The sequence below is a fragment of the Strix uralensis genome, chromosome 2 (assembly GCF_047716275.1).
Source record: "Strix uralensis isolate ZFMK-TIS-50842 chromosome 2, bStrUra1, whole genome shotgun sequence".
Lineage (NCBI taxonomy): Eukaryota > Metazoa > Chordata > Aves > Strigiformes > Strigidae > Strix > Strix uralensis.
Genome location: NC_133973.1, coordinates 121,993,044 through 122,020,503, shown reverse-complemented (window position 1 = coordinate 122,020,503; position 27,460 = coordinate 121,993,044). Strand labels below are relative to the sequence as shown.

Genomic DNA, 27,460 nt, shown 5'->3' with positions numbered 1-27,460 from the left:
CTCAGGGGACCCAAGAGCGCTGCCAGGAGCCCATAGCTCGCGCAACAGTGGCTGACAAGACCTGTTCAGGGCCAGGAGCAGTGGTGGCCGAGGCCCCCACACGTGTAAAAGAAGCCCTTAGGGAGCTCTGCGAGCAGGGCGGGTCAAACAGGGCATGGCACGACAGCAAGGGCATGGTGCGGCAGTTTGTGTGGAAGGGTGTGCAGGAAGGGCATGCAGGAGGGGCGCTGAAGTTCTGCCGGCTTGACCAGTGAGTGATGGTATCCACCCAGCAGAAAGCCATGGCCTCTCTAAGCTCTGCACCCACCACGGCTGACACAGCTGCCCAGCCAGAGCTGCGGTGGGAACACGCTGCCACCCCGGTGCCAGGCTGCAGGGTGGGCCCTGCTCTGATGCCAGTCCGGGATGGCAGCAGTGAGCACAGCTGTGGGAGGTGCATCCCGGTGCAGGAACTCCTCCAGTTAGTGACAGAGCTCTGGGAGGAGGTCAGTAGGTTCAGTATCAGGGAGTGCAAGAGAGAGAGAGGGAGACTACTGGAATCACACCCTACCTTCCCTGGGACAGGCCCAACAGGCAGACAGGATGCATGGTACGGAGGATTCCCGATCCTCTCTCCGCCTGGCTGAGCAGGGTGACTTAAGGGATAGGGGGCAATGGGAACAAGTTCGTGCCCGGCACAGCAGGCACGTCTCCTCTGTGACTACCCCACCTTCCCAGGCGCCCTTGTGTAATAGGTATGAGGTTCTGCAAGTGGAAGCAGACAATAGCTAGGACAATGGTTCATCTAGCTTGGAGGCATTGCCAACGTTAAGTCAACCTGTGCCCTGCATCAAAACTGCTTCCATTAAGAAAATAAAACAGGTCATTGTCATAGGAGACTCCCTTCTGAAGGGAACAGAAGGCCCAATATGCCATTGGACCCACTTCTTAGGGAAGTCTGCTGCTTCCCTGGGGCCCGGCTTAAACATGTGAAAAGAAAGCTTCCTACCCTGGTACGGCCCTCAGATTATTATCTGTTACTCATTTTTTCAGGTAGGCAGCAATGAAGTTGCAACAAGAAGTCCGAGGGCAATCAAGAGAGACTTCAGGGCCTTGGGACGACTGGTCAAGGGATCAGGAGCACAAGTAGTGTTCTGCTTTATCCTTCCAGTTGCAGGGAATGATGAGGGAAGAAGCAGGAAGAGCCAGCAGCTCAATACCTGACTCTGAGCCTGGTGTCACTGGAAGAATTTTGGGGTTTTTAATCATGGGTCAGCTTACATGACACCAGGCCTGCTGGCAACAGATAAGGTACACCTGTCTCAAAGTGGGAAAAGGATCTTTGCGCAGGAGTTGGCAGGGCTCATTGAAAGAGATTTAAACTGGATTTGAAGTGGGGAAGGAATGAAACCAGACTTGCTACAGGTAAGCCTGGGGGCGGCACACAAGTGTTTGAGGCATGGTGTGCTAGAGAGGTCCTTAGGTCTGCCATCTCAGCAGAGGTAGGGGATGGAGATCCATGCAGCATCAAAGATGCAAGGGTTATTGATGTGTTAGAAATCATGGAAGTGTCTGAGAATGGCCACGTAGGAATTAGGGCTTCTCCCCGCAAAAAGGTGGCAGCCCAACTGAAGTGTATCTACACCAGTGCACGCACCATGGGCAACAAACAGGAGGAGCTGGAAGCCATTGTGCAGCAGAAAAACTATGACGTAGTTGCCATCAGGAAAACATGGTGGAATGATTTGCACAATGGCAGTGCTGCAATTGATGGTTATAAACTCTTCAGAAGGGATAGGCAAGGAAGGAGAGGTGGTGGAGTAGCCCTGTGTGTTAGGGAGTGTTTTGATTGTCTAGAGATTAATGATGGTGACGATAGAGTTGAGTGTTTATGGGTGAGAATCAGGGAAAAGGACAACAAGACAGATATCATGATGGGAGTGTGTTATAGACCACCCAACCAGGATGAAGAGGCAGATGAAATATTCTATAAGAAGCTGGAAGAAGTCTCACAATCGCTAGCCCTAGTTCTCATGGGGGATTTCAACTTACCGGATGTCTGCTGGAAATACAATCGAGCAGAGAGGAAACAGTCTGGAAGGTTCCTGGAATGTGTGGAAGATAATTTCCTGACACAACTGGTGAGTGAGACAACTAGGGACGGTGCCCCACTGGACCTGTTGTTTGTGAAGAAAGAAGGACTTGTGGGTGACATGATGGTTAGAGGTTGTCTTAGGCATAGCGATCACGAAATTACAGTTTTCAATACTTGGAGAAGTAAGGAGGGGCTTCAGCAAAACTGCCACTTTGGACTTCCGCAAGGCAGACTTTCACCTGTTTAGGAGCCTGGTTGACAGAGTCCCTTGGGAGGCCGTCCTGAAGGGCAAAGGAGTCCAGGAGGGCTGAACATTCTTCAGGAAGGAAATTGTAAAGGTACAGGAGCAGGCTGTCCCCATGTGCTGAAAGATGGGCCTGCGGGGAAGAAGGCTGGCCTGGCTGAACAGAGAGCTTTGGCTGGATCTTGGGGGGGGGAAAAGAGAGTGTATGATCTTTGGAAGATGGGTCAGGCAACTCAGGAGGACTACAGGGATGTCGTGAGGTTATGCAGGGAGAAAATTAGAAGGTCCAAAGCCCAGCCAGAACTTAATCTGGCTAGTGCCGTAAAAGACAATAAAAAATGTTTCCATAAATAAATTAGCAGCAAAGGGAGGGCTAAGAAAAATCTCCATCGTTTAATAGATGTGGAGGTAGACATGGTGGCAAAGGATGAGGAAAAGGCTGAGGTACTTAATGCCTTCTTTGCCTCATTATTTAATAGTAAGACCGTTTGTTCTTGGGGTACCCAGCCCCTTGAGCTGGAACACAGGGACAGGGAGTGGAATTAAGCCCCCCATAATCCAAGGGGAAATGATTAATGACCTGCTACACCACTTAGACACACACAGGTCTATGGGGCCAGATGGGATCCACCCAAGGGTGCTGAGGGAGTTTGCAGAAGTGCTCACCAGGCCACATCCCATCATTTATCAGCAGTCCCGGCTAACAGAGGAGGTTGCAGTTGACTGGAAGTTAGCAAATGTGATGCCCATCTACAAGAAGGGTGGAAGGAGGATCTGAAGAACTAGACCTGTCAGTCTGACCTTGGTGCAGGGGAAGGTAATGGAGCAGATCGTCTTCAGTGCCAACACATGGAATGTACAGGACAATTAAGTGACTAGGCCCAGTCAGCATGGATTTATGAAAGGCAGGTCCTGCTTGACTAATGTGATCTCCTACTATGACAAGGTGACCTGCTTAGTGGTTGAGGGAAAGGCTGTGGATGTTGTCTTCCTAAACTTCAGTAAAATCTTTGACACCATTTCCCACAGCATTCTCCTGGAGAAACTGGCTGCTCGTGGCTTGGATGGGTGTCCTCTTCACTGGGTAAAAAACTGGCTGGATGGCCGGGCCGAAAGAGTGGTGGTGAATGGAGTTAAATCCAATTGGCAGCTGGTCACAAGTGGTGTTCCCCAGGGACCAGTATTGGGGCCAGTTCGGTTTAGTATCTTTATCAGTGATCTGGACAAGGGGATCGAGTGCACCCTTAGTAAGTTTGCAGAAGACACCAACTTGGGTGGGAGTGTTGATCTGCTTGAGGGTAGGAAGGTTCTGCAGATGGATCTGGACAAGCTGGATTGATGGATCGAGGCCAGCTGTATGAGGTTCAACAAGGCAAAGTGCCGGGTCCTGCGCTTGGGTCACAACAACCCCACACAGTGCTACAGGCTTGGGGAAGAGTGGCTGGAAAGCTGCCCGGTGGAAAAGGACCTGGGGGTGTTGGTCAGCAGCTGGCTGAGTATGAGCTGGCAGTGTGCCCAGGTGGCCAAGAAGGCCAACAGCATCCTGGCTTGTATCAGAAATAGTGTGGCCAGCAGGGACAGGGAAGTGATTGTCCCTCTGTACTCGGCACTGGTGAGGCCGCACCTCAAATACTGTGTTGAGTTTTGGGCCCCTCACTACAAGAAAGACATTGAGGGGCTGGAGTGTGTCCAGAGAAGGGCAACGAAGCTGGTGAAGGATCTAGAGCACAAGTCTTTTGAGGAGCGGCTGAGGGAACTGGGGTTGTTTAGCCTGGAGAAAAAAGAGAGTCAGGGGAGACCTCATTGCTCTCTACAACTACCTGAAAGGAGGTTGCAGCAAGGTGAGTGTCAGTCTCTTATTCCAAGTAACAAGTGACAGGATGAGAGGAAATGGCCTCAAGTTGTGTCAGGGGAGGTTTAGATTGGGTATTAGGAACAATTTCTTCACTGAAAGAGTTATCAAGCATTGGAAGAGGCTGCCCAGGGAAGTGGTTAAGTCACCATCCCTGGAGGTATTTGAAAGACGTGTAGATGTGGTGCTTAGGGACATGGTTTAATGCTGGTCTTGTCATTGTTAGGTTAATGGTTGGACTTGATATTAAAGGTCTTTTCCAACCTTCTACAGATTCTATGATTCTGTATTAATTTCAGAGTTTAAAAAAAATCACCACTCCCATTTCTTCTGTTGGTGAATCTAAACGTCTCTTAAATCTGACATATATCTGGGTGATAGTCCTTAAATGCTAAATTGAAGTATATTTCAAAGACCTGCATCTATTTTTTCACAATCTTCCCGCCAACATCAGTGTATAGATTGCTTATAGAAGTAAGCCCTATGTCTACATAGCCTTCTGATTTTGTTAACGAAGTGATTTTGTTAATGTCTGCTATTCCTGCGCAGGAACTGATTTCCACAAGTGTTCTCTTACAGCTGTTTCACCATTTACTTTCTTGAGTTAATGTGAAGGTGTGGCAGTAAACAGATGATAGTATAGCTTCTAGAGCAAGCCCTCAGCCCTGTTCTGACATGCCTAGACTTACACCTTAGGCTTTGTACAGTGTCCAATAATCAAATTGTGTTGTTTAAAATTCTCATTGGTATATGTTGGTTTATTTTCTGATGCTCAGGGATGACTTCAGGCTGGATTTTGCCCTTGTGTGTGCACAAGCAATTCCCACTGACTTTGAAACAAGGTGACTTCACACAGGAGTGTAATATTGTCCCTCAGCCTTTATGGCAATACAGTTATTTAATCAATTGGAGTTGTGTTTTTGTGATACCTCATAGTGCACCCAATCAATAAGAAATTTCTGGTTTTAGTAAGTCATTGGGAATAAAACATGTTCCTTATTGTGTTAATAGCATTATGTCATAGGATCATCCATGCAGAAGCAAGTGTGACTGTCTTTTTGTTTCTAGTTGCCTTACTTCTAGTCCAAATTTGGCAGGATGTAGAAAAACATGGTTATCTAGTGCAAATATGTACTTTTAATGCCATGTTTTCAAAACTATATGTACATTTGTGATCATTTACATTGGTGTTGTTAGCCTAGGGGGTGGTTCTGTTTGTTTGTTTTGTTTTTTTTTCTAGTAGCTGTGCTGACTTTGTTTATAGTAGTTAATTACTGCTTGCAATGGGCAATGAAAATTGTGACGTCTTGCAGGTGATATCTAGAGGAGGGTTTATTAACCAGTATTTGATTATTTGCCAACAGTATCCTGAGGTGTATGAACAGGAGGGGAGCCAGTAGATCACGAGAAGTTACCACCCACCTTGAGCACTGGCCCTGTGAGGAGGGGCTTGGGGAGCTGGGCTGGTTCAGCCTGGAGCAGTCAGCTTCAGCGGGACCTCATGACAGCCCCTAGTGCCTGTAAGTTCATCTAGGAGATGGAACTAGCCTCACTGAAGTGGAGCAGGGTGAGAAGATGAGAGAGTGAAAATAAACTGAAACAAGCGGTTCATACTGGGTATTAAAAAAAAATTGCCCCCATGAGGACAGGCAGGCAGTGGCACAGAATGCCCAGATATGTTGTTATGCAGTCTCTGTCCTTGGAGATTTTCAACCTTGAAGCCTTGAGCAGCGTCATCTGGCCTCAGAGCTGACCCAGCTGTGAGCAGGAGGTTGGAGCAGAGACCTTCTGAGGTCCCCCCCCAGCCTGAATCATCCTGTGATCCTGTTCCTACCCTCCAGCCAGGTCACTTGAAATCTCTGTTTGCTTTTTCTGAATTTTGATCTCAGTTGAAGTCAGGGATAAAAAGTGGCATGGTAAGCAAATCCTGTGGGGTTGCGCTGAGTTTGTCCGCACTGAGATCAGAGCATTAAGACAAGGAACATGATGCTGGAGGAGATTCCCTTAAGCCTCCAGTGCAGTCCTCCTTATTCTCACAGACCACCAGCTGGCAGGCCATCCCTCTTTTCTTCAGTCTAGAGGAAATGCGACAAGAAAATTAAGCAGCTAGTTTGTTTAAACTATCTCTTGATTCTGTTGTACTCGTACATAGAGGAAGGATTATCCAGCAAAGCATGGATGTGAAGTAGATGATCCGGACATTGAAAATCAAGAAAATATAAGAAGTACATTACTAGGACTGGATTTTTTTTGTAGCTCCTCAGTGTGATTTCAGTGAGACACATGTTAAACCCAGTAAAACCTGGACAAAAGTAAAATGACCCTACGTAGATTATATTTGATCTCTGGCAAAGGAGTAGTTGGTGCATTTCTTTCTTTTCTGAGCTGTGTAGGTATAGAAGTGTAACTATTGTGGAAATGCCACAAAAATAGGCTAAGAAAGAGACTGTAGAGAAAGTCAGATTTTAAAAAGACAAGTATTCTGTGCTTCTGTGTATTATTTCTTTTTCACAGCAACTCTTCCATTTCAAATCAAGCTGTGAAAAATACTTGAATCTGTAGCTTTAGTAGCATCTGTGCTCCTTTGTGTACCCAGAAACAAAACAAATTCATCGGACTAAGGGTAGTCAGTTTGATTCTGCATAGCTGCGTAGGAGAGAAAAATGCTTTATTCTGTATATTGTTCCTGACTGATTGAGTTTAGGTATATGATGTCAACATTTCATTTAAACCTTTGATTGGTTGAAAAGGCATGATCAGCATAATCAGCATTTTCTAAATTTGAAGAATGATGATTTACAGATGTTGATTTTGGCCAGTAATTGCATATTTATATAATAAAATCGTTGTGGTACTTAATTACTAATGAGTTTTCTGTATGTTAGAAATTAAAAGATCATAAAACACTTTCAAGACAAATATAATGTGACTTTTAAAAAACACACTTGTTGTGGTAGCTTTGGGCTACCAGAAATGAATAGGTTTTAATGGCAGAGGTACTTTTAATAAATATGCTGGTATATATGCATTAAAGAAATGTGTTGCAATCCTCATTCAGGAAAAATGTCCATTTCCGTTAATGAAATCTTTCCTGAAACAGAACATAGAGTAAGCAAGATAGTCTCAGAGAGAAAGGAAGAACTTACTTTGTAACAGCTGGTTTGGGTAGGTCTTGCTGGAATCAACAAAACTGTGGAAGACTTTTTAAAATATTTTTTTAAATCTAATTTTATAAATAAAAAGATTGAACATAGTTTTCTTAAAAACTCTACCTACAGCAGTCTGTCTTTCTCCATTATGCCTATAAGCAATACCAATCCATTATCCTAAGACAGTCACTTTGATCCTGCAGAGCAGCACGGAGAAAAGCGACAGGTACAGAAGCATTTCTGCACTTCGGTGCTTCGCGTGATTGATTTGGTTTGGGTCCACATTACCACAGTCACATTTCATCCACCAACTCTTCAGCCACTGCTAATGATTTTTTTGTCATTTTTCTTTTTTGTATATAGCAACAGACTATCTGGGAATTATGAATGAATATATGCTAATTAAGACAATAAAACAGTTTAAAGATACACAAATGTTAATAGGATTTGAAATAAGAGGTAGCTTGAGGCTGCTGCTGTAACTAAAAGGCCATTTAAAAATTATTAGCATCAGGCCCAGTGGACCAGTAGTAAAGTACAGCTGCCTTTTTAGTACAATATCAGAGCTAGGGGCCCCTAGACCCTGAGCTTTATTCCAGTGATCACAGCTGTGAACTGTGCTGTACTAATTTTGCTTATTCCTGCAAATACCAGCATAGACGCTACTAGCCTTACATAATACCTGGGCTGATATATACGGTATTTTGTTACTTTGTCTTTACGGCAATTTTAAGTACATCAACAAAGACACATTCTTGCAATATTTACATCAAGCTGTTAAATGTTTTACTACTTCTCAGTGGTCTTTTGTGAAGACTAAGATTGATATATAATAGAAGATGGAGTATATAGCTTAGTTTGTTGATCTAAGAGTTCAGTGAGTTGAAGGACTCTGGTTAGCCTGAAAGTCCAAAAATAAAAAGAAAAAAACAAGGGTTTCATTTGAGAAGGCTACTATTTGAACAGCAAAAGAAGTTTACATAAGGTGACAGCTATTTTAAATCTTCTGTGATAACCGTGATAAAGCAAAGTATTTTGTAACGGCAAATTCTGTTTGACAATCTGCTGCCTTTTCCCCCAGATCCCACAGTACACTCGCCTTTGGTCCATTCACAGAGATAACAGGGTGCCAGCCAACCAATCTCAGCTCCCTTCTTATCTGTCGTCTTTTCTAAAACCATCACCAGCACATTTTCCAGCTCTGTAGAAATCCCAATTATAGATAGTCCATTTCAAAATGCCTTATGGATGAAGGCCCATTTCTGCCAAAGATATGAGAGAGCAAAATGAGAGGGCTTGTGCTCCTGTTTTAAATTAGTGAAGTTGTGGAAATACTTAAGACGGTGCCTGAAAACCTGGCATGGAGAAAACAGGATTAGGTGAAAACAGGTTTTTCAGTTATCTTTGTTTCTTCCTATTTCTGTTACTGCTTTCTTTTTGTTAGGCAGTTTCCAAGTACAGAAATCATCTCTGCCTTCAGAAGGTAAATTATTTTGAGAAATTAGGAAAACTCATTGCATGTAGAAAGATGTGAAGCAGTGCATAAAACTGAATATTAACAGCTTTTTTAGGCTTTGACCAGCAATGCCCTCTCACTTAAGTGGTTCTGAATACATTTTGTCATCTTTTTATTACGCTTTACAGATTATTGTTCTCATTTATAAGCTCACCATCTAACAGTGTTGTAGGAAGAGAGATGAAAACAGCGTTTTAGATTGTTGTGCCAAGAACAGGATACAAACACAAATATCTGCATCACAGTGGGCCTAAGGAGAACAATGGGCAGGTAGTTTTTGAGATGCAGTTTGATTTCTTTGGCTTTATGATTTTAAGCCAGTAGGTTGTACTTCCATCCTTTTGTGTATTGGGAAGTAGCGTGAAAGAGAACTGTGACTGCAAGATTACTGTAGTCAACAACATAATAATGCAATTTAGTGACATCAATTGATTTTAATGCAAATTAGCAATTTTGCTCTTAGAGGAGAATATGAAATATGTTAAGCAATTTCTGCCTTTTGGAAGGTTGTGTTGTGTTTCAGAACGGCTACTTGAGTTAAGACAAGCTAGGTCATGCCAAGCATTCAAAACTTTTACCTGCATTCTACAGGCTGCTTTTAGTCTGGTAGCCATTAGGAGCTCCAGTTTTGGATAAAGACACCATTTTGTTAGATGTTTTACAAATAGAGTTACAAAAGAGGTGTTCATTCATAAAAGAACTTAGAATGTAATTATTTCATGTGAAGCAATGTTTTGTGGGTGGTAACTATGCTTTATGAGACAATATAAACATTCCCCTCTCAACTGTTAGGCTCTCAGACAATAGGACGTTAATTTCCGTAAATATCTCCTGCCCCAGAATTGAAATGAAATAAACTCTCCTTGTTAAACTGAACATGGTGAAGTAAGAAAGACAAATAGGTTGCCACAGTTACAAAGTTACATACTTTAATTTGTCTTATCTGCCTATTTCTTTTAAAGACATCTAAGCTAACATCTATCCCGTTTTATAGTGGGGATATATATGCATTTAAAATAAACAGCTGTACAGTTTGCATTAAAATAAAAGAATTTGTGATCCACAGAAATAAAAAACATGAGTACTTATGATGTATACACAGATGTATTTATGCATGTATTAAATTTCTTAAGTCTTGTTTTCGCTGAAGAGAATTAAATACAGGGGCATGGCCAGAATCCATCTTGCACTCGGATCTGATGAGACTTGTCATCCATTTAGAAGGTGAATGGCTTTCACTTTAAATAACCTTGGTCAAAAGATCTGTTTGTGTTTTATTTTTTGAAATCTAATTCCTTTCTCTTATTATTTTAATTTTTATGTGAGACCTACAGCTATTTAGAAATGCCTTTTATACGTAAAAAAGGTAGAAGGATTAGTTTTTCAGAGAAAGAAGAAACAGCTTGGTGAAAAAAAAAGGGAGATAGTGGAAGATCATTTCCAGTATTCCATGCCAAGCATTTGATTTTAAAACCACCCAACTGAATTGTGGTTGATTCCCACTTACATAATCGTGGGAGGCTAAGAAGCAACTCTCTCTTAAAATGAATAGAGAAGAAACTGCAAGACATGCAGGGGAAAAATAAGGAGGAGAGGAAGAAGAGAGATAGCTCAGGGTTACTTAAGCCTTGGACTTTTGGCCCTCCACGGAGAGTAATTCCCTAATGTCATTTTGGCGTGACATGTCCATAGTAAGCAGAATCTACATCTGAAAATTCCCTTAGCTATGATCAATGCATTATCTGGGGAAAACAGGCAAGCTACAAGATGCTGAAAAAACTTCAGCGCAGTAAGGTGATCAAAACAGTAAGGCAACATAAAGGAACAAGTACAAGTAATGAAAACACAATCTGTTTGACATGGCAGTGTGAGATGTCTTAAGTAGCCATAATTTCCAGATATATATAGTTACCGAAACAGGCTAAGGCCAGAATTTCTGGGAGGAGCAGGAGAGAAAATTGCTTGGTATGGTTTTATTTTTGTGAAGTTAATAGTAATAATGCCTAGGACATTTGAGAGAGGGCTGAAATATGAAGTACAGAACGATGAAAGAAATCTCAGAGAATTCTTGGTGAAGAGGCCAGTGATGGATAATAAGGGTATCGACATTCATCTTGGTGATTCTTTGAAAAGATTTTATTCATTGCTTCAACTGTGTGAAGAACTAAAGTGTTAGAATCTTTGGTTTTCAGATTGGAAAACTCAGGAAACTTAAGTGACATGTCTACAGCTAGTGGAAACTAAAATGGGAGTTAGAGCGAAAATTTACCAACTCCTTGCTTTTCACTTAGACCGTGTCTATCTCTCCAGGTACCATTTGCCAGTTCATTAGATCAAGGCTAGGAAAAACAGTAAAAACAGTAGGATCACACAATTTATGGGGTAATTCTAGGCTGTCAGAAGCACTTAAGTGTTCTGGGAAAGCCATCATTACCAATGGTGATGTGTAAGAAGAAACAACCCAAGCAACCAAGAAGTACATTTTGGATGTACATCACAAAGTAAATTTCACTTTTTATTTACTTAGTCATCAGAACACACTTGCAGTAACATAGAAGAAAAATCATGGAAGCATGGAAATCTCTTTTCCATTATAAAACCAAGGATCTCAAATGTGAGAAGACTAATAGAACAATTGGCACTTCGTGTATCTTGATCCCTGAAATGCTATTTCAGAAGATACCCCTTGACTGGGCAATAGCTTCAGCAGAGCCTCATGCACTTTGTCAGCAACTGCTGTTCTGCTGCTGTACAGTCACAGACTGCAGAAGGCAGCGGCAGAATTTTGTTTCTAGATCTTGTGAAGAGCTTTTTTCTCTCTGACTAAGTTGTATATAATCTCATGATGTGATACCGTGTTCCATTTATCTGACAGTAATGCTAGTTTCAAATTCTGCTTCCTACCATCAAAGGGAAGGAGGTAAAGGAAAGGACAGAAAACAGATTTTATCAAAAGTTTTCAGAAGCTCTTATGGAAGTCCCATTTGTGAGCAAAAAGTGACTGATTTTTTTTTTTTTTTTCAAGTTAGGGTGTGTGTAATTAGATAATAGCTTTTATTAACCCATGGGAAATTGGGAAAAACAGATAAGATTTTCATCACATATATCCTCTTAGCATTGTTTTTAAAAATCAGAAACCATCTTTTCTGGCTCTTTAAAAGATCCTTCAATCTAAGAGTGGCCAAGGAAGCAATGTTTTATTTAATGTTACTTTGATCAACATCATGTGGTGAATGTCTGTTGATCTTACTAAGGCCAAAAGGAATCCATGGCTTCATTAGTTCTAAATGGTAAGCAGCAGAGTAGGAAGAATTATTTAAGATGATAGCCTCATGCAATAGCATGAATCAAAGTAAGCAATGATTTAAGTTGCTAGTGCGGGGAATCTTGATGGTGTGAAATCAGAGGGAAGAAAGTAGCAAAAATCCCAGCCTTGCCCATGCCAGTGTTCAAAAGCTTGGATTGGACAGACAGCATTGCACTTCAGTGGACAACCCACATTAGCTGGAAGATTAAGGTGGAAGAATAAGAAATTGGGAGACAGACTCACCAATGAAAGAAAAATAGAGTTCCAGCAATGGATCAAATGGCATCACTCCCTTCAAGATAGATTTTAATTCTAAAAATAATACTACAAACCAGACAAAAAAACCCCACATCTCCATTCAGGTTTGAATGACAGCAATGTGAGGACCTTCATCTTCATGCAGAACCAAGTTAGTCACATCTTTGATGATTTCCTGCCTTCCTTTCCTTCCTTTTCCCAGAACTGGGGAGACATTTCCTAAGTCAGAGGGAGCAGTAAGGTGGCTAGTGCCCTTTTAAGGTCACATTGAGTTTTAGTACCAAACTTCCCTGATACTTTAACAAATGCTTTACTTGAGCTTCCTCAGATTACAGCAGAGTTCATGTTTTGTTTCAGTTCAGTTAAATTAGAATATGAGGTTTGGCATGAAGAAGCACCATTGGTTCAGAGTGTGAGTTATAAATGATAATGCATCCATCAAAGCAGTTTAGGTCAGGAGCCATGCTGTATGGCTCCACCTCTCTTATCTCATATGAAATTCCATTAATTCCTGTCAATGACAGTTTTGCTGGCAGCAGTACTGCTAAATTAACATGTATTTCTCCAAAATCAAGAAAAAAATTATTGTTGCTATTTTTTTCTGAAAACTATAAATACTTATTTTGTATAAGAATCTGTGATTATGTATCTATATATAAAAATCTTTTTTTTTTTAATCAACTGCCCATTTTGTAAGGTACCCTCTCATTTAAAATGGTACTGGGTTTTTTTCAGTTTTTCTTCTTCTGGAAAGAAAAATGTCTGTTTAAATGTGCCTATTCTCTCTCTTTCTGAGATTAAAAAAAAAAAAAAAAAAAGCTAATATAGAGATTTGGACCATCAAAGGATTACTTCTTAAAACAAGGAAGTTCTGTTACATTAAAATGGTATATGGGGTCAGGTTTTATAAAATCTTACGTTTTGGGGGGGAAAACAAGCTGCAAAGAGACTTATTTTCTCTACAAAGGAATGTTTGGATGAAGTTCAAATTTGAACTGAAAGAAATAATATGTCTCATAAGGAAATGAATCAATCCAAGAACAGCCAAAAATGTTTAATCACAGAAGAAAAAAAACGTTTAATCGCATAAGCAGTCTAGATAAGTTAGAAAACATGATTTCTCTAGATATTCATCTAATGAGGGTGAGCTTTCCCTCAGCTGGCAAACTGAAGAGGTGATATGATTTTGCAAGAAGATCTCTAACCACCACATGAGTATCTGAGTTGAAATGTTAACCTCAATTAAGCAACTGGGATTTTTACCACTGATTCTATAAAACAGTTTTTTACTGTAGTCCAGTCTAATTTCCACACAATCTGTTATGCCTCTCTAAACTTCTATCCTTAAGGAGGGGGAAAAAAAAAAAAAGATAACTATAGACACTTTGTCCTTGAGAAAACCTGCCAGCTTCATGGGAACTTTCTACCAAAACCTTCTTGTTTAACCTCTCACGTGGTACTGATACTATTATCAGTTTTTAAAAACAACAAAAAATGAACTTCTGTATCAATGTGGATTCTCATTCATATGACTATGAAAGGTAAATGCTGCATGTGGATTCTGTATGGGAGAGCATTCAAAGAGAAAGTTTTGGCAGAGTTAGGGAAATGCACGTGTATGTGCATTGCCAGACAGCTATAAATACCAGATCCATGGAGTGCACAGGACTGGCAGACAAAGGCACAAAGACTGGATAATTTATTGCAGAGAGAGCTGTGAAATACTTTTAAAAATGAGAAAAGATTTGTTAGCATTCAGCAAATGTGAAATTCATGAGGGGAGTACTATCAAAGAGATTAGCTAAGGCACAGCGGAAAGAGAAATTTTATAAATAAACCCAGTGGAAAATGTTTTCTTGTTGTGTAAAAATGTTCCATTGGATTAAAATTATTTGGAATTATATATTAATGAAAGTAAAATACTTTAGTGGTGCCGAAGTCTTCAGATGGAAAGTACTCAAAGATTAAAGCAGTTTTCCTCATACAAATTTATGAAAGGCCAGGGTACTTTGTGTTCTCCATCAGGAAATGAGAGTTGTCAGCACTTTTCAGGAAAACAGAGATACATGGTCTGTATCTGAGAAAACTGCAACTCCTGGCTGGGTGGGATCTGTGCCTGTTGTATGAGAATGGCCTCAGAGAAGGGCAGCTCCAAACTGCATTGATTCCAGGGATGGACAGGGGAGAAGAACACAGAGATATATTTCCTAAAGGGAGACTTTTTAACAATTTTTAAATGCAGCTAGCTAAATGTAGTTGCCAAGTCTTTCATAGTTGCATAGTCTCCTCTTACAGCCAGAAGAGAGAGGTACGTCTAGTGGATGAACCAGTACACTTAGATTATCACCCATCTTAAACTGGGATGATCTGTCTTCTGAATACACCTTTTTCTGTTTTAGAGATAGGACCAAAAAAAAAAAATTTAAAAAGCTAACTTTCAGGTGCTAAGAATCAGGTGAGACAGTCCCTTCCACTCTCCCTGCATGCATATATACATACAAAAAATGCACACACTATTTTCACAAATTCTTTTGGGATTGGCTTGGAGGAAACTTTAATCAATGTATTCATTTGTGAAGAGCAAACTTATGCCGTGTGAAGCATGGAGAAGAGTTCAGCATGGCGCTCTCTTTGTTATTTTGGGCATCTCTCAGGGTAACCTAAAGTTAATGTTCTGTAACTTAGTAATATGGTATAAGACATAACACACAAAATACTATATTACAATTTCAAATCTATTTTAAAAGAAAAAAATACTGTACATGTTAATTAAGCTAATTCAATTCCATTTTCCATTCAATAGTCAAGAAATGCACTATCACTTTCTGCTGTTGTTTCAGGAGTTGACTTTGAACAGAAATAGTCTTTTAGAGACAATTTGCAGATACTGTTTCTGGAAACTTAATTATTAACTTAAAAATGTAACAAGTTTGTATCTTGCTTTGCAGTATGTTCTCACATCTGCAATTGCACAGACAAAACTGCATTTCCCAAATTACCGTTTGATGTAGCACATTCTACCAAGGTTTTCTTTGTCCTTATGAGAGTATTTGTAAGTGAGCTGGCAAGTCATTTACAAAGCACTAGAAGTAACCCATTGCTGTATGTTACATGTAAGAGACACTAGTGAATTTTTCACAATCCTCAAGTTGGATGGATCCATCTGTTGATCTCCACATAAATACTTCTGCACACTCTTTAGAACGTGCTTAATTTCATGCATGCAACTAAACACACTGACCTTTAGGACAAGTGCTTATGTGTTTCTAAGTTTCCAGAATTTACTATAGAATTGCAAGATAAAGGTCCATTAGGTGTAACATTTATGCACATTGGGGTGGCACACAGAAGCTGCAGCTGGGACAGTTGGACCATTGTACTAAACTTTTTACAGATTGCCCTTCCTGTTAAGTGCTTGTAGTCCAAAATAGAACAGACAGTTGAAACGTTGAGAACTGAGGCATGGGAATGTGAAGTGATTTGCTCCAGATTATGAATTTTGTCACGGAGATTCAGTGCCCAACATACAGTTACATTACAGAGGATAAACAGTTGAGAGGAATAAATATTTGAAAGGGTAATGTTTGTGATTCAAATTTTTTTTTAACCAGAAAGATCTTAATTTAGTCTCTTTTTGTTCACCTCCATCATTAATACTGTATTAATATATAGAGCAATAAACTGATTTTAGTTAAAGAAATGATGTGATATTATTTCTGGTTATAATGCTTTAGGTACGGTGCTACTCAAAGTGTGATGCATGGGTCCTGAAGACAGGAGAAGATAGTTCTTTTGCTTGAAGAAGTTTGTGATCAAAAGGCAAAGGTAGATGATGATTTAGAGGGTACAGGTACTGTTAATAGAAAACTAATAGGTTGTGATGAATGCTTGTTTCATTAGGCGCAAAAAGATCTAACCATATAATTTGTAAGAAATGCCTTGTTTCCCTTTTCCCCTTTTTTGGATAGCAGTATTGAGAAAAAACCCTTTCTATTTGAGACAATTCTTAAGATAGTAGCAAACTGGTCTAATACATCTATAATGTTTTTCATCTACCCACTTTATGTAACAGTTTTCTTTGTTATAATCCTATCTGTCATCTTATATCAGTGGTTTAATTCATGAAGGTACCTCATTAAGTTTGTCTCAGTGCTGGGAATTTTTCTTAATGCAACAGCATAATTTAGTATAAAATCAGCAGTCTCAAACAGAAGCCAGAGGAAGAGCATATTTGTATCAAATTTGTACTGAATTTGGGTGCAAGATAGTTGAAAACTACGTGGGGATGAATTTAGATCACTTGTCTTGTAATTCTAGAGACCTGACTGGCCTTGCGTCCTCTTCCAGGAGTTGGAGGTCAGAGGAGTGGTCAGGAGGAGGTGGATCAAGGACCACAGAAGAGAAAGAGAGTGTTGGGATGTTCTGTGCAAAATGAACAGAAATGTATTTTGACATTTTAACAGGAAATTCTAATCTCAAAGCTGGTTTAGAAATATTACCTAATCTTAAGTGTTGGAGCTGTCACGCATGTAAGTTGATAAATCATTTGACCTTGGGAGGCAGGTCCTTATTTAGATTAAATGATTCTCCCTTCTGTGCTTCATCTCACTTGCAGAGCTTGCATCTCCATATGGCTTGGCTTTTCCTCTTGAAAGGAGTTCTTCAGGTTGAGAAAATTCACCCAGTACTTTTACATCAGTGCTGGCAAATGCAGGTGCACAGCAGCTGAATAAAATAGAGCATATGACTGTGATCTGTGAGGACATGAATCACTGACAGCATTGCACACACACCTCAAATGAAAGCCTTCATATACTATTGTGGTGGCAACGGAATGTAAATCCCTATATATATTTTTGAAATTTATTGCTGTCTGGAGTTCACCAGGTGTATTGGCTTTCTGTGGACAGGTTTTGGTTGGTGGGGGCTACGGGTGGCCCCTGTGAGAAGATGCCAGGGGGAACCCCCATGTCCAACAAAGCCAGTTTTCAGATGGCTCCAAAATGGTCCCACCGCTGAGCCCAGCAGCGATGCTGTGGTGACTCTGTGATAACATATTTAAGGAAAGGTAAAAAACAGTGCATAGGAGCAGTGAGAGAGGAGTGAGAATATGTGAGAAAAACAACTCTGCAGACATGAAGGTTGGTGAAGAAGAGGGGGAAGGAGGTGCTGCAGGTGTTGGAGCAGAGATTCCCTTGTAGCCCACGAAGAAGACCATGGTGACACAGGTTGTTCCTCTGCAGCCCACAGAGGACCATGGTGGAGCACGCAGCAGGTAGATGTGCCCTTAAGGAAGCTTCAGCCTGTGGAGAGCCCACACCACAGCAGCCTTCTGCAGGAGCTGTGGCCCATGAAGAGGAGCCCACGCAGGAGCAGGTTTTCTGGCAGGAACTGTGGCCCGTGGGGGACCTATGCTGGAGCAGTCTTTTCCTGAAGGACTGTACCCCATTGAGAGTACCTACAGTGTAGCAGTTCTAGAAGAACTTCAGCCCATGGAAGGATCCATCTTGGAGCAGACCGTGAAGGACTCTTATCCCATGGTGGGACCCCACACTGGATTAGGGGAACAGTATGAGGAGGAAGGAGCAGCAGAGACAAGTTGTTATGGACTGACCGCAATCCCCTCTCCCCATTTAGATCTCCAAAGCATAGAAGGAACTGAAGAGACAGCAGTGGGAGTCTGTCCTCATATCTGGAAAACTTCCATAAGGCAAACTACTCTGAGTCTTTCAGTTTTGGTGCTTCCACAGTTTGTGAATTTATGGCAGATCAGTGGGCCTGTCAGTATATCTGTAACAGCCAGCTGTGCCCAGGCTTCCCACGTTGGAGCCTACATCCTAGGGAAAGCATTTTAAAATGCTTGTTCCAGAGCTTGTGTTCTGGAAGGCTCAGGGTCTGCAAGTCGTGGCTCTGAAGCAAGATGTACCATGTTTACTTCTGTATTAGACTGTGGGTCTTCCAGATTCTTGCCTATATAGGTAACATTTAGGCTGCTGAGGAAAACTAATGCTGTTGGCAGACCGGCTGTGCTCTGCTTATCAGACTTCTTTTTGTAAATATATTGTTAAGGTAGTGTTTTATTTATCTCTTGAAAAAATTATAAAACATCTGGGTGTGACCCAATAATAAAACAAGACCAATATCATGTAAAATGTGTGCAGGCGTGTGTATATATGTGTATTTGTAGATATATTTCTCACAGTCTTGACCTCTTCTGTGTCATTTTCATGGTTGTGATTACAGCTGTATTTGGACTCTTCCCCTGTGCCTGTTTAGAGGATTCAAACTATATAACTTCTGGAAATCAGTGAATAAGAAGAAATTGGGATTTTTTGCTTTCTGTTTTCAAGAAAATATTTGTGTTTAAAGTGTGGGACTTGTTTTTAGAACAATAACAGGGACTTTAGGAAGTCTTTCACAGAGAAAGACGACCACATGTGGCTTGTCTCTGTGTCTCAGTAAACCCTGCAGTGTACAATTTTTGGCATTATGATTTCTTTTTTTAACTGAAGGTCCCGTGAGTCACCTATTCTTTTAAAATGATAGTACGATCACATAGTTCAATCTGCTAGAATAGAACATATCTAATTCATATTACAGCTGCAGCAATAACATTATCTTGGCTATTTAAGGTGCATTGAAGTGTCTTCTTTGGAGTCTGACCTCCACATTCATTTTATCTTAGGTGAGACCAATGACACTGCAAAATTTTCAGGAGAAAATCATATGTGTAATACTGGTATTAAGTTGTCAGCTATGAAGAGATGTCTGGTTTAAAGAAAAGTTATTATTCAATATATTTTAAAGTATGCTCATGAAAGCGTATTTGTCACTGCTTTATATTTATGGGGGGAAAATCTTGAACAAAAATTTCTTAGAATGCTAATATAAGCATAATTTAGTCCATAAGTAAAATGCCTTTAGAAGTGTAAGAGAAATAGATAAAGAACTGGGAAATCCAGGTAGTCATGTTTGCCTGGAGGCATTTTCTGAGAACAGTAGTGAGTCAGAATGCAAATCCTCATGGCTTTGCTGATTTCTGTGGTTGCTGCTGATTACTGTAAAATTGATTCAGGAGCGTTGCAGCATCTCTGCATATGTTTAAGCCTAATCTCCATGGTGTCACAGGCATTTTTCCTCTCTGTGGGTATTGTACTAAGAAAAAACTCTCATAACTTTTATCTTAGCATTTTTTTCTTATCAAGGAGCAAAGAAGGACACTATTCAGTAACTTCCCAGTCTTAATCTCGAGTATAGTAGCACAGATTTTCTTGGATGGGTTATTTCAGGACTTTAATGATAGTCAGATAATGTTTTATTGCATTTGGATCTAGGCTATGGTAGGGATAGTTTGTTTTGAAAATGTGAAAAATTATTATTCAGTTATTTTTAGTTAAGAGTATTTTAGGGTCATATGTTATTTAATGAAATTTCAAGTTTTACTTTTTTATGTCTTTTTTTTCCTCTATCCTGAGAATGAATTTGATCTTTAATTCCACTAAGTGTACAGTTTCACAGCTTGACATTGATTTCTTGAATTTTTCGTCATGTAGAATCCTACTGTATGGACCGTATGTTATCAAAAGTATGCTTTACCCATGTAAAACTGCAAAGAAGTAAGGCAATGCAGGGCCTTAACAAGGGTTTTCTCTAAACAGAAAAGATATTAACTAGCCACCACTTATGTACACAAGGTTTACTTTCAACTATTTCACTTGGCAAAGTTAACTGGACTGTGTTTGAAAATAGAGGAGGACTGCCATTTCCTCACAGAAGCACTTGTAAAACAGTGAGAAATCCCTTTGCAGGGGAAAGTAACATGCAGGATGTGACTCCAGAACTGAATAAATGATTATACAAGAAAGATATGTAAGAAACCAGTGTTTTGAAAGGCTTATTAGTAAGAAATATTGTGTTGAAAAAATCAGGAGGTATAGAGGACATTTGCTGCAGAAATGAGGGCCTGAGTTAGGGCTGCCAGTGAAAACTGAAACTTGCAAAGAACTTCAAAACAGCAGTAGAAGGTCATTTACATCTTTAAATACAAAGACAGGAAATAAGAAAATAATTGAAGCCGTTATATATTGATGATGGGACAGAAAAACAGGAAAATCTGGTTAGAGACATAAAATTAATAGATACTTCACATTGATTTTCACTCAAGGAGGACACTGGCCTTAAAAGAGACGTGATGGCTAATAGAAATAGAGAATCCTGCTCCTTCTTCCATTGTTCTTAAAGAATTGTTTTACCAAAGGGCAGATGCAATAACAAGTGCTTCTTAGTAGAGCTGTTAAATGAGTTGTGATATGTATGGTCAGTGAATAGGAAATATAATACCTATTTTTAAAGGGGGACATAGAATCTGGCAGCCATGGACCTAGCAGTTTAACATCAATAGACTGTAAACTTCTAGAACAGATTTTAATGGAAAGAAAGCTTTAAAACATGGCTATAGACAGAAAATGGCATAAAATGCAACCAGAAGTTATTGAAGTAGCATGTATGGGATTAATCCATATCTTCCAGTTGCTGAATGAATTAAGTAAAATAGACACGCTCCTGAGAGAAGTGATTTATGAAAGTAGAGACAAACAGGAGAATTAAAAGGGAGGCATGAAACTAAGGGGAAGATGGCAATGAATTCTGGTAGAAGAGAAGGTATCAGGCTGGAGAAGCATAGCTACAGGAGGAGGATACTAAGAGACTGATTTCACAGTAAACACAGAGATAAATAATCAGAGTACCCTGATGGAATTTGCTGGTGTGGCATATACAGACATCAGTAGAAGTTCAGAGCAGGCTAAGAATGTAACTGTGGAAGTAAATAATTTTGAGGAGTACAGTGATAGCTGTGACATAATGGAAAAATAATAATAGTGACTAACAAAAATATTATGCAGAAACTCATCATTTGGAAATGGCCCAAAAGGAAGAAGAAGCAGAATTTTGATCCTGAGATGATTGTCAGCCATCATTGAGGTGGAGATTTAGAAAAACGCAATGTGATCTTTGGATATGTCAGCAAAAGTATCTTAAAGTAGAGATGGGAAAGTAGTGTAAAAAGAAGCAGAAAGCCTTCAGCTGAAATTCTGATGTGTTTGTCACCTGTGTTCAAGAAAGATAAGATGAAACTGGGAAAGCACAGAACACTATTTAGGATGATTAGTGGAATGTCAGGCCAGTCATTTGATGGGTCTAGGAGAATGTATGTTGTGTGGTCCAGCAAAGAAAACACTAAGAGGGTTTTTAAGAGCTGTGTATCAACATATTGAAGGGGATCTTAGAGGAAGGAGCTTTATTTATATATAATCTGGGTATGAAAATCCTTAGGTTGAGGGCTGTAACAGTATGACAGCACATAAAATCAGAGAACTGCCCTCAAGCCACTTACTCCAGTTCTGGCATCAGAACTGGATAAATCATCCAAGTCTAAGGAAAAAAATGCACAGTTTGTATTTTTTTTTGCTTTTTATGCCATAAATGTAATATGAAAGAATTAAAGCTGAACTGATTTGAATCAGCCCATTTGCCAAGTGTGTACACTGTACCCTGACTGTGCTGCTCTCACAGGATGACTGTGACCTCCAGGCTAGGAGGGAGGAGGCCATCATGTAGTTAGAAGGGTGTGTGTCCTGGGTTTGAGTGAGTGTCAGGGTTTTTGGTAGCGGGGAAGGGGGCTGCAGTGGTGGCCCTCTGTGAGAAGATTCTTGAAGCTCCCCCGGCTCCAAGTCAGACCCACCTTTGCACCAAGGCCAGGCCAGTTAGCTGAGCCTCTGCAGTAACATATTTAAGAAGGGGAACCTGGGAGGAGGAGTTGGAGTTGTGAGAAGGAGTTGCGAGGAGAACATCTGTGCAAACACTGAGGTCAGTGGAAGAAAGGAGGAGGAGAGGGGGAGTACACCAGAGCAGAGACACCCCTGAATCCCGTGGTGAGACAGCAGGGCCACCCCCCCCTGCCACCCATGGGGGTCACTGGTGGAACAGATGCCTACCTGCAGCCTGTGGAGGACCCCCCACCGGAGCAGGTGACTGTGCCTGAAGGAGGCCAGGACTCTGTGAGGAGAAGAAGTCCTCACTGTTGTAGTTCAGCACTGTGAGGACTGCAGCATGCAGGGGTGACCCACGCCAGAGCAGCACAGGAAACACTGCAGCCCTTGGGAGGGACTCATGTTGGAGAAAGTTCATGGACCACTGTCTCCTGTAAGAGGGGAACCACGCTGGAGCAGGGGAAGAATGCCAGAAGTTCCCCCTGTCCCCGAGGTGGAAGAAGCAGCAGGACTGACTGCATCCCCCATTCCCTGCCCCCTGCGCTGCTTCGAGAAAGGAGGTAGAGATATTGGGAGCCAAACTTTTCTCTTCCCCTAACGAGTCTGTCTTTTGCCCATGACCATAATGGATGGATTACCCCTGTCTTTCTTTATCTCAGTTCCCAAGCCCTTTCCTTTACTTTCTCCATCCCAGTGCTGGGGGGGAAGGGCAGAATGAGTGGCTGCGTGGTGCTCAGTTTCCCTCTGAGCTCAAACCGCAACAGTGTGACTTAGGTTTTCCCGTGTTTAGGCTACATGGAAGAATGGGTTGTGAGAAGGGAGGGTCTGGAACAGGAGAGCATAGGAAATAAATACTTAGGAGAAAATAGATACGATGATCCCCTAACTGACTGTTCCTTTCTCCGTTTTCTGTAATTCTGGAATAGGTAACACTAATAATGATCACACAGTTACTCATAAGTTGTTTAGTACTTTAAAAAAAGTGAGATGTTTTTCACTGCTGCCTTTATAAGTTGCTAGAAAGGCAGTATTTTCTCAAGAAAAATACTGGAGCTTATGCCTGCTTTTATGTACATAGATCAGTAAAGCCCTTATCCAGTCTGCTGAAATCAATAAAAGTCTTTCTCTATGTCTTAAATGAGTCCAAAAGCAGGTCAAAACTCAGAATATATATTCAGGTCATTTGTTTTCTGGTTTTGAGGTTAACACAGAGTAGAAATAAAAGGTTTGGGGCAAAAGTCTGGTCACATTGACTAACTACATTTTCCTTCAACTGCTCTCTTAAGGAGATTATTCAAGAAGTAGGTTTTTAGTCAATGTCTGTAGAAGAGTTTTAATGTAGCACAAGGGCTCCCTGCTTAAAAGGGAGTGAAGGTTCTACATTGTTACAATTCAAGATGTCCAAATTTCTCTTAGGAGGTCAGTAACATTTTTGTGATAATTTTCACATTTTAAAATGTGAATGCTTTCCTGTTTAAGGTAATGGAAATGATCAGTGCCTGATAATATGCAGAGCTATGGTTAAAACAGCATATGTTGCCTTTTTACTGGTGTTCAAAAATCCATGTTGTTTATTTTATACTTTATTTTAGAATAAAAACACTATAGACAATGTAATGTTCTATGAATAGGATCCAAATGTTGCATACTGTTATTTAGCTGTTTATTGGTTTTCAGAATGAAACATGTGAAAATTGAAGTTAACTATACAGACAGAAATGAAAATCTTCAAATTAAAAATTTGGGAATGTTGGAATGTGTAAGTACATGTTTTTAGATTTTGTCACTAGCTGAACCCTTGTTTTTTTTCTTTTCTTTCAGTTTGCTCCCAGTATTCTAGAGGAGTTTTTGCCATTTTTGGACTATATGATAAGAGATCAGTACATACCTTGACCTCATTCTGCAGCGCCTTGCACATCTCCCTCATCACGCCGAGTTTCCCCACAGAGGGTGAGAGTCAGTTTGTGCTGCAGCTGCGGCCATCTCTGCGGGGAGCCCTCCTGAGCTTGCTGGATCATTATGAATGGAACCGCTTTGTCTTCCTGTACGACACAGATCGAGGTGAGTTGTGACCCGGCTTTACCTTTTTAGTTCAAATGATTTTTGCAAGAATTGTGCATTTTTATATCATATTGAGAGCTTGGGGAGTCAAATTTTAAAGGGCATTTGAGGTGAAATACCTCTGACTGAGTAGCTGTGTGGCTGAAGGAAGAATTCCTTCATCTGCAAAAATTGGATATTTGATGCACATAGTATGTAATCGACCAGCTGAAGCCTGTGCTTTAAGTCTAGAATACTAAAACATTTTAACTGATGTTAGTGAAACAAAGACACAGTTCAATAAGCAGAATTTTACAGCTCTGTCACTCTTCAACTCACTTCATAAGTGACAGCAGTACAAAGAAGTAGAGAGGACCGGCCACTTCTGTGCACTTGCACTGGTGTAAGCTGAGATGTGAGCGAGCCCCTTGGGGCTTGGTGCTTTGGAAAGTCAAGGCAGAGAGAGGCCCTCAGGCTGCAACAGAGAAGTGGAGGTAAGAGACAGTACCTGCCAGGTGAGAGGTATCCATGGGGCAGCAGGGGGAGGGATTGCTGCAGTAGCCCATCTTCTACTCCTTTCATCTGGAGTTACCTCTGTGATGGACTACCCTTTTATAAAATATATAGCCTGTTTCACAAAAGGCTACACTTTCTATCCACATTATCCATTCCACATCCCAGAGCATCTCAGAACCTTTTAAGTGGTAAAAAACTGCAAGTGCATCACTGCACCTCACCCCTCAATGTTGAATTGAGAAGTAAAATCTCCTGTTCTCCACGACATGTGTTCGTTCTGCTGGCAAAGCCCTTTGCCTTTGTTTATGGAATAGGATTGAGCCAACATGGCTGAGCTGCTGTGAAAGAGGCAAGTTTTTTATGTTGATGGCTTGCTTTCAGGGGGGAAGTGAGCAGCATAGCTGTAGTCAAATAATTATTTTACTACAGCTGTTTCAGTATAGCTCCCCATGTGGACAGTCTATTCTGGAATTAAGGTGGCTTTATTCCAGTATAGTTACTCTGCAGTAGAAATAGGGAATTATACTAACCTAACTAAATCTGTTTAATTATTTTGTTATGTCTATAGAAGTCAGTTTTCTCATATATACAAGCACTAAATTTCAGTAAATATTTAGCTTGATATACTGCCTAATACATGAATTTAAATCAAAAAGAGTAATGGAACAAAAGAAAGGTTTAGTATTGTTTCATAATTGCTTGGGGGTTTGTTTAAATAAAGTTTTTTTAAATGTTTGTGGGACCTACAAAGTTCTGGGAAGGATTATAGACAGTATTAGGTAACTGGAAAGAGTAAAAATTAGCACATTTAAAAGTATTCCTACTCAAGACATAGTTGTGGGTAACAAGAAAACAAGTGTGTAATTACAGATGTGATCCTACAAGTTCAACAAATTGTTAAGAGAAGTGCACAACCTGCAGTCACCTTTCTCATCTAAATTCACACATTTAATTAGATTGAGACATCATTTTTAAGCATGCAATATCACACCAAGTGATCTAGTTTCAGAACATCATCTATAACAGTGTGGTTAATAAACAATTATTACGGTACTGAACTCAGCAACTCTGAACTCATCGGAACTCATCGGTGTGTCTTTTGATAAAGAGATGACATTTGCCAGCTTGGATGTGGGGGGTGCTGCATTGGATAGTCTCTCAAATTCTGAATAGTTCTTGTCACTCAGTTTAATGCAGGAGAAAATAAGATTCAATGTACCTTTAGGTTAAGATTACTGTAAAGATATATCATTGTTGAATCATTTTTACTAGCATTACACAACAGAAATTTTTTATGAGGAGCTGAAATATGATTTAAAAAAGTATCATCTCTTACTATCAGTGTAACTGGAAAAAGAAAAAGAAATCAGTCATGTTGAGTTACAAGGTCTCTGTCAGTGAGGCCAGAACTTAACCTTGTCCAGTTTTTTGCCAAAGATCTTTCCTTTATTTCCAAATGTTTCCTTGTCTCTCAGAGCAGTCCCATCCAACCAAACTGAAGGAAGGGGAATGGTCTTGGTCTTTTGGTTTTGATACTGGCTCTGTGAGTTGATCTTTGCAGTTTAACCGGGAAGCTATACATAAGCACTTATGAGGGAAGGTAAGCAATAAGCATAAATCCCAGCCAGACACAGTAGCTGTTAGTGAAGAAGGCAGCATTTAGCAGCTATCAGTATTCTAAAAGTCAGAAGTCCTTGGCAGAAGGCAGTATGACAGAATAAACTTTGGCAAACCTTCAGCAGCAGTGGTGACATGCTGTGGTGGGCAAATGCACATTGTTTTCAGACCTGCTTTCCTGGCCTTTCCATCCTGCTTGCTTCTTGGTTCTGTTGCATGCAGCTCAGTTGCTGCTCTCTTTTAGGGGGTGAACAATTAAATCCTATTATTAAGGTAGGTTTCTCTGCTGTATCACTCCATTCAACTCTGACAGCCCCTCAGCTCCCTGCAGAACCCCAGTCTCTTTGCTATTGAGAGCATCAATGTTAACATTTCAGTTCAGGTCAGAAATGCACTTCTGTCACATTTCTCCAAGTCATTCCCATGTACCACACTTGAGTTTACACTGTGGAGTAGTCTTGGAGCTCACAAACAATGATGAAGTGGTGGCTTCAGTTATTACATTAAATCTCCCTTTCTGATGTTCTGCCAAACTTGCAGCCTGGAAAATCACTGTCCTGTGACAGGATGAAGATACTAGGAAGAATGGCAAAGGTACAAAATGAACTGAATCTAGGAGGGGACATTACAGTAAAGGAGAACAGGTTTTGCAAAAGACATTACACCTAAGAGAAAGACAAAGGAAAGTTCAGCTCGTTATTTAACAGGGAAAGTGAGCAAATAAAGAGTGATACAGAAGGCTAAAGCCTCAAGGGTCCTTCTGTTTCAATACATTTTTCTTTCTCTTACCCTCCTTCCATAAAAAGGTTTAATTATGACCCAGTGCTTAATACAATTAATATTAACAGCAAAGTGCCAGGAACACAGACAGGACAGGGAAAACGCAGGCTAAAGAACACTTACCCAGGTTATGTGAAACACAGTGGGAAAGGCTAAAATGAAAACCATGCCTCCTTGAGATATCCAGAGGAAATGGAAGTCCAGCAGGGCTGAAGTGCTCAGTTAATATTTAATGACACCTCTAAAGGGACTTAAATGAAAGAATCAATGAGTAGACCAGAAGAACATTTAGCTCATATATGTTGTTTTATTGTGATTGAGAGGTTTCTTTCAAAAA

At 40.5% G+C, this 27,460-nt stretch overlaps 1 protein-coding gene across 9 annotated transcripts in view; it reads left to right on the top strand.

Annotated features, from left to right (window-relative positions):
* Positions 1-27,460, top strand: part of GRIA4 (glutamate ionotropic receptor AMPA type subunit 4) — a 242,053-nt gene that overhangs the window by 55,461 nt on the left and 159,132 nt on the right. For all 9 annotated transcript variants that reach the window (XM_074860159.1, XM_074860158.1, XM_074860165.1 and 6 more), the window contains exon 3: positions 23,992-24,231. In XM_074860159.1, coding sequence (XP_074716260.1) covers positions 23,992-24,231 — 240 coding nt within the window. The remainder of the gene's footprint in view (positions 1-23,991; positions 24,232-27,460) is intronic.